Here is a 7,291-nt window from a genome sequence, read left to right on the forward strand (position 1 = left end):
AGGTTAAACACACTACATGTAAATGAAAGCCTAGCACCAGATTGAACAGGACAGAGCCACACTGGAATAAACATCAGGTACTTACTGGGTTTAACTGACCTGTTATGCCAGCTGAGTGCGTATTAAGGCTGAAAAGCTGATATGGAGGGGCTACAGACAACAAAAACAAATACAAAGCAGTAAGTAAACCGTGACACACTAAACACCGCCAAGATCTGTGTGTGCCACCATATTTCTTCTTGTTTAATCTATGTGGGAAGCACAGACTTGGCTTTGAGTACCTGCTGGCTACATCTTCATAAATGTCTGTACTTTCAATAAGCATTAGAGAAGTGCCGATGATCATGGAAAAAAAAAAAAAAAAAAAAAAAAAAAAAAAAAAAAAAGAGGACGGACAAAAATACAAAAAAATAAATTCACACAAACGAAGCAATACAAGTTAGCACTGCAGCAAATTCCAACTCAGCAAAGCAGTTTCTCTAGAGACCCTCACAGCAACCATTCGAGCAATGTGAGCTACAGTGTGAGGGACCAATCAGTGAGGGTTGCACTCAGTTATACTAGACATGGTTTTGATCCAGGATGGAAGCGGTTACTGAGAAGTGAGCTTCACACGATTGGAATTTAAACAAAGAGCTACTGTATTGTTGGTTTGTTTTGTTGCCCCCCCCACAGCAGATTACGGATCCATGACTAAGACAAAGTGACATTAAATCATTCATGCATTTCTGAGAATTTGCACGTATGTGCAGACAAAAAAAGTCATGATTCAGAAATGAAACCGTTCCTTCTGTTGTTATGTATAGCTATGCATCACTGTTACGTCATTTTATAATCTTATGGGTAACATGCGGCATTTGGAACCAGAAGTTGGCCAACATCTTAGTTTTGGTCCTGTGATAGACAATATTTGAATCTAATAAAGCTTTATTGAGTTACTGAAATGAAGAACCTCTCTTCTGTATTGAAACAGCCAGACAAAGTGAAATGAACTCTACAAAAACAGATGATGGCAAACTTGGTCTCTGAATAACTGGTGAAATTCTGAAATTAAACAGAGTCATAAGAAGTCTAGAAACAAAGCACCAGTACCAACCTTTAAGACTCACCTCCACGTACGTCAGGACAAACCAGCATTGGATTTCAAGATGGATTTTATTACAACAGATTCATAAAACATTACAAATGATGTACACATGTACCCTTGTGACCAGGAAACATTAAAACCAAACCTGAAATAAGAATAAAGCTAGAGTATGATGAGTTATGAATTTGAAACACTACTAAGTTGGAATCACATTCATCACTGAGACCCTCACCAACCAAGGTTGGGGACGCAAGTCCAACAGCACGAGCATGCTGTGAGGGCCTCAATCACTATACCAAAGAAATCAAACTAAAATGATCGAATGTTTACAAGAGAAACTTGCCTTTAAGGGGTTGGTACGTTCATGTAACTCCAGCAGCTTCAAAAGAAATATGAATCATTTTAACACACTTCACTTCTATAAACCTGAGTGAGACCTATGGGAAAAATATATCCTCACATGTAATTAAACAACAGAATAACTGTCAGAAACATGTGGTGTTTGGTTATTCTCAAATAAACATGTTCTATTAAACGTCCATGTGTCATAACAAATAATGTTTTGTCTTCACCACCACTGGTCTTAACGCCCTGTGCTTGCAGCTAGGTTTGAAAAAGCACAGGGATGTGAGAAAGGTGTTAACCTCAAACCTAATGTGGTGGCTGCTTTGCTGCTTCAGTAGCGTCCAGCTGGAGACATGACGGGGGGTCTCATGCCCATGGGAGGACCTCCCTGGTAAGGGGGAACCATGGGAGGACCTTGCCCATAAGGAGGTATGCCTCCAGGCATGTAGCTTGGCATGCCCTGAGGAGGAGCACCATACTGACCTGCAGATAACAGGAACCCCAGAATGCGTTAAAACTGCAGTTCAGATTTAAACCTTTCCTTACAATGTTGAATACACAACTTTCATGGAGCATTATCTCCTACCATGCATGGGATGCCTCATGCCAGGCTGCTGTGGTGGAATGCCTGGCTGTGGGGGCATGATGCCGCCCACAGCTGCCACCGGAGGAGCTGCTGCGTGGGCCTGACCAGGCCTAGGGAGAAGGCGCTGGTAACGTGGCAGCTGAGATTTCATCTCCTCCTGTCGACAGGAACCACACAAAAGCAAACATTAGGACAAAGCCAATATACATGCTCACAAAAATGATCAAGGATTGCGGACCAAAGGCCTGTCCGGGTTTCACATTGATATTCAAATTCAGAATCATCCTTTACCATAACCACAAAACAAGACTTTGATAATATACAATTTAATGCTCCATCCATCAGGTGCGTATTCTATAAAATAATAAGTAATAAAAAAATAATACTAATAAGTATGGCATTTATCTTTTATGGCCTTATTTTATTATATGTATTTGTCATTACTTACTGTGAAAAGGGCAAAACAGAAAGCTCAAGCAACTTACCAGTGAGATATCCTCATCAGGGTGGATCAACTTACTAGTTGCACTCGTGGTGGTGAGGGTGGCAGGCTTACTGGTCACTGTGGCTGGGGGTTTAGCCACAGTGCTGCTAGAGGGGTTAGAAGAGGAAGAAGTGGAAGAGGAGACAGAGGGTTGGGTGTAGGCAGGAAAAGTTGCTTTCGGAGGTTCGGAGGAGGCGGCTGTGCTGTGGGAGTTTAAAGCGGCAGCTCCTGAAGCGCTCTGCTGGGCCTGTACACAAACATAGTGCCTGTAATCAGATGCTATTCTCTCACTTAAAGCCAAAAATTAAAAAAAAAAAAAAAAAAAAAAACGAACAGATTGTAAAGTTAAAAAAAAAAAAAAAAAAAGTAAATACATTCCTCAAACTGCAGACCTAAACTTTAGGGATGAAGGTCTATTTATTATTTGGTCCATTTGTATTCTGAACAGGGAAAATACAAACCAATGTGACTTAGACTATCTCAGCAAGAAGAATGCTGAATATTACCAAACATTTACATCTCCCTAGAGTGCAAATAGCAGGAAACAGAAAAACTAAAATTTTTAATTACATAAAGCAAATCCTGCTTATGACCACCAACACGCCACCACCTCAGAAATTTAGAATTCAGATAATGGAAATAAAACATATGCCAAGCACATGCAGTAAATAAAGCTCAGACAAAAAAATATACCAGTAGGATTCTTGTTCGACAATAATAATGGCCAACGTGCTTGATTTAGTGCACAACTAGGCTCACAAGCAAGAGCTGTTAGCAAACAGCCTAGTTTCCAAGTTCAACATTTGCAGACAGAGTTAATGAATAAGCATCATGCATCTGCCACAGTCCAAGTCAAAGTCCTGTCTGTGAGCATACTTGTGGCGTGTTAGGAAAGGGTGGCTGGGAAGAGGCAGACTGAAGGTCTGCAGGTGGAGAGGAAATGGCTGCTGTGCTGCTGTGAACACCAGAGCCCATCTGCAGCATGGTGGAAAGGAGATCACAGCATTGGCATGTAACATGTCCAAATAACTTATTCTACCTCAGGTACCATGGCAAAAAAATACAATGGTTTTTGAAATAAAATAAGAATGAGAAAGAAGAACAGATAGAGACAGAAGGTAATTGGAAAAAGACGTACAAAATACAAATGTATTCACAAAATTTACCAAATATAGATGGTTATTTTACTAAAAACACAAAAACAAATAAAAAAGGTCTCAAACAACCATATGTCAATGGTACCCCTGGGGTTGTGTGGGGGTGGGGTGCATGGTTCTCACCTGTGCAGCACTAGGGAAGAGGGGTTTGGTCACTACGGGCTGTGCTACTGGGGCTGTCGGTCGACTAGGTATGGCCCCTGCTGTGGGGGCTGGACCCATATGAGGCATCCCTGGTCTTGGAGCCATGTGAGGTGGCATTCCTGAGGATTCATACAAACCTGTTAGCATATGAAATAAGGGGTATAAGCTGATCTGCCTTTAAAAAGGTCAAACCTCTGTACAACATTCCTAATATAAACACAGACAACACCTCACCTGGCGGTATACCCGGCATCCCTGGCATCATGGGAGGCATCATCCCGCCCATTGGCATCATCCTACAATCAAAAAAGAAAATCTTAAGATTTTACTTCTCTAATTTTATGTGTCAAGGTCACATGTATGAGGAAGTGTTTAGTGTTGACGCCCACCAAACACACAAACCCCCTTTGACATCAGATGTGTGTACATTGGCCACATCAGCGTGGCATCCATACAAGTTACATGGTTCTAATTACAGCATTTACATTTCTGTTAGAATACTTACTAAAAAAGCTAAGCTAACTGCTTTAGCCCACTTACAATGAAAATTACGAAAATCTCAATAAAAGACATGTGTAGTATATTAAGGCTTAAAACGCACCTAACATTTTCATTTTAAAGCTCTGACTTATATTACGAGTATAAGCCAGTGTGTGAAGCTGCTGCTGTGCAGTGGGCGAGAGACCTTTGCAGTAGAATAATAATAATACAATGACAATGGCGGCAAGTAATGACGCGTTCATAACCTGCCAATGACGTTGCTTAGCTGCGTAAATACATCATCATTGGCTGGAGCAGACAGTCTCCGATCACTCATTGAATCACACTGCAATGTGAATTGAATGAATTGTTGTGTGTATTTGTTTTTCCAATTTAGGTTGGAAAAGTGAGGTATTTTTGATCAAAGCTTAATCAATGTCAAGATCTTCACAGGAAACTCCCTCGTAGCAGCTATTAAACTGTACAGCTCTTCCCCCCTCTAATAGTGTGTGAGAGTTGTAAATGTGTTATAAATTCTTCTGTACAGGTCTGCTCATTTCTGCACACTGTTTTTGTATCTTGCTGTTTCTTGTGGCTGCAATTGAATTTCCCCGCTGTGGGATGTATCAAATAAAGTTTTTGAATTCTGGCATGATTTGTGGGGCAAGAGTAAAATTCAGTAAAAGGCGTCTTACCCTGGTGGCATTCCATGCATAGCAGGGGGCATGCCGTGCATCATGGGAGGGACGCCGGGCATCATGGGAGGCATTCCTATATTAAAGCACAAGACAACATTTTTAGTTTACCCACAACCTAAAGCTGCTCTACTCAGGCAGTAAACATCTAACTTATGGGACTGCACAAGCTAGATCTACTTGGAATGAATGCCCACTGCAGTCCCCTAGGATATTTCAGCTTTAATCCTGAAGAACAGTTGAAGCCCAGCTCCAAGTGTTCAGGTTATTATTGAGGTATGTGTACTTTTCATCTGAGTAGATTCCCAAAGTCTGCAGTTTACTATGAGGCGCTTGCCTTGATATCCTCCAGGAGGCATCCCGGGTCCACCCGCCACAGGAGGAATACCAGGCTGAACCATGGCTGCAGCATAGCCTGCCTGGGGTGGGACAGCAGCAACCTGCTGAACTGACGGTCCTGCTTCATCATCATCATCATCCTCATCAGAGTCATCCATATTTGACTTCTTCTTTTGGCTCTCTGAAACAGAACCATAAAACAGTTTTAGGTATAAATGATAAAACACAACTTTTGTTGCAACAATCATTTTCAAAGTCTAAGAAAACATTTATTTATCTGGGCCAGGGAAGCAATAATCTTTGTGGCACTGACACGTAGTATATGTAGGTGTACAGACCTTGTGATTTCTGTTCCAATGTCCGTCTTCGTTCCTGCATGTCTTTTTCTGGAATCCCTTCCATGCCATAGATTTCCAACTCAATATCCGTTCTTCCAGGAATTGCATTTGGTACACTGTCAATAGTTTCTTTGTGCACCTGAAACACAGAGAGTGACTCAGTGGCAACAACACGCAAACTAGATTCAAATCCAACTTTACAAGCTCATCTAAAACAGGTACAGGAGCACAACTTGACAAACATAAAGGTAAAGCACCAACCTGCATGCAGTGGATGGCCAAGCCTGGGCCTGTGTACAGCTTCTTGTGGCAAATGTGGCATTTGAAATGCTTTGCCTTCTGATGCTGAATGAGAATCTTTTCATCATCAAAGTCTCGATTACAGTACCTTAAGTCAGGAGTTAAGGTTGTTATCGAAAACCATCTACGTGAACAGAAAAAAGTTCGACCATTTGAAATGTATTTACATAATCGTGCTGGTTTTATATCAGCGTTGATGTTTTTCTCTTTAAACACAGCATCTATAATGTAGATCATATAAAGCAGCTAAGCTCAAAAAGTGACTGGCATCATTCTTGACATTAAAACTCCACAGACTGCTCGTTTATTCGATTAGTTACTAAAATCATTAACGCTACAAGCGACGACAGATTCAGTCAAACTTGTGTTGACGGGAACTATAGCTATCGGGCCAACAAATCCGCCAACAACACCGAGCTAAACCATTAGTTAGCTCGTTAGCTTAGCCAGCATCCTCCTGGCGCTGCCGCTGCTGCCTCGGTGCAGTTAACCATTTACACATCCGACAAAAGGATGACCAACAAAGGTTACATCCAGACTAAACAAAATCAAATCCAGCCTCCAGTCCCCATTTGGGTAATATAGCGTTAGCCTAAAAGCCCATAAACCCACAGAAGCGACGTTAGCGAAGGCCTTTCCTTTGTCAAGCTAACGCGAAACTCGAGCCCTTCTACACTGGTATTTAGTAGCTCTGTCCAAAGGATACCAGCACCATGGCTTCATCTGCTTCTTCTTTTTGCGTCCCATGTTTAAAAAATACTGAAAAGTAGGTCTCAGACGTTAAATACTAGTCCTATTATCTGATTAACAGCATGCTGTAGTCCCGTGACAACGCCGAAAATGGCGCTTTGCTAGCGGAAGCAGTTTTGCCAACGCCTCTTCTTCTTCTTTTTTAGTGAATATTAGCGGTTGGCAAACAACCATGAGGCGCATTAGCGCCACCAGCTGGGCTGCAGTGTTAATAAGGACTTTAAATGCATATCCTCCCTATTAAGGTATACGATTTTAGAAAACCAAAATTGGTAATATATACGTCCCAAAACTCACAACTGCCCGTGACGTGCTTCTCTTCAGCTTTTGTTAATTACACCTTTGGTTCGCTGCTGAACCAAAAACCTTCCATTATCCTTCTCGATTTGCCATTACATTGATATTATGACAGTTTCTTCCAGCTTCAGGGAAGTTTTCCCTTTTTCCCCACACTAGTGCATCTATTATAAAGCTCTAATAATACATATTTTGTTTGATTCTATATACTGAAACCCAAACCTGCAATTTTAAATGTGTGTTAAATTAATATGCAACAGAAACATTTAATCCCACTGTAAATAATACT

At 41.3% G+C, this 7,291-nt stretch overlaps 1 protein-coding gene across 5 annotated transcripts; it reads right to left on the minus strand.

Moving 5' to 3' along the window:
- Positions 1-1,136: 1,136 nt before the first annotated feature.
- On the minus strand, positions 1,137-6,838 carry znf207b (zinc finger protein 207, b). Of its 5 annotated transcripts, none has more exons than XM_029156168.3 (11): positions 6,662-6,836; positions 5,917-6,043; positions 5,656-5,794; positions 5,316-5,498; positions 4,979-5,054; positions 4,038-4,099; positions 3,783-3,940; positions 3,379-3,477; positions 2,504-2,749; positions 2,019-2,175; positions 1,137-1,915 (listed from the first exon to the last, which is right to left on the minus strand). In XM_029156168.3, exons 1-11 carry the CDS (start codon positions 6,700-6,702, stop codon positions 1,764-1,766), a joined length of 1,440 nt encoding a protein of 479 aa, XP_029012001.1. In that variant the 5' UTR covers positions 6,703-6,836; the 3' UTR covers positions 1,137-1,763. The 5 variants fall into 5 exon arrangements, with proteins under 5 accessions (XP_029012001.1, XP_029012008.1, XP_029012015.1 ...); XM_029156175.3 differs by having other exon boundaries at positions 3,783-3,922; positions 6,662-6,835; XM_029156182.3 differs by lacking the exon at positions 3,379-3,477 and having other exon boundaries at positions 6,662-6,834.
- Between the last annotated feature and the right edge of the window lie 453 nt (positions 6,839-7,291).

Source organism: Betta splendens, chromosome 1 (assembly GCF_900634795.4).
Source record: "Betta splendens chromosome 1, fBetSpl5.4, whole genome shotgun sequence".
NCBI lineage: Eukaryota > Metazoa > Chordata > Actinopteri > Anabantiformes > Osphronemidae > Betta > Betta splendens.

Excerpts from the sequence above, each read along its gene's own strand:
- znf207b (XM_029156168.3), bottom strand. The coding sequence starts at position 6,702 with ATGGGACGCAAAAAGAAGAAGCAGATGAAGCCATGGTGCTG. Across the intron at positions 3,941-4,037 it reads GATGCCGGGTATACCGCCAG|GTTTGTATGAATCCTCAGGA; the intron begins GTGAGGTGTTGT and ends ATATGCTAACAG. Across the intron at positions 2,750-3,378 it reads CCTTTCCTAACACGCCACAA|GCCCAGCAGAGCGCTTCAGG; the intron begins GTATGCTCACAG and ends GTTTGTGTACAG.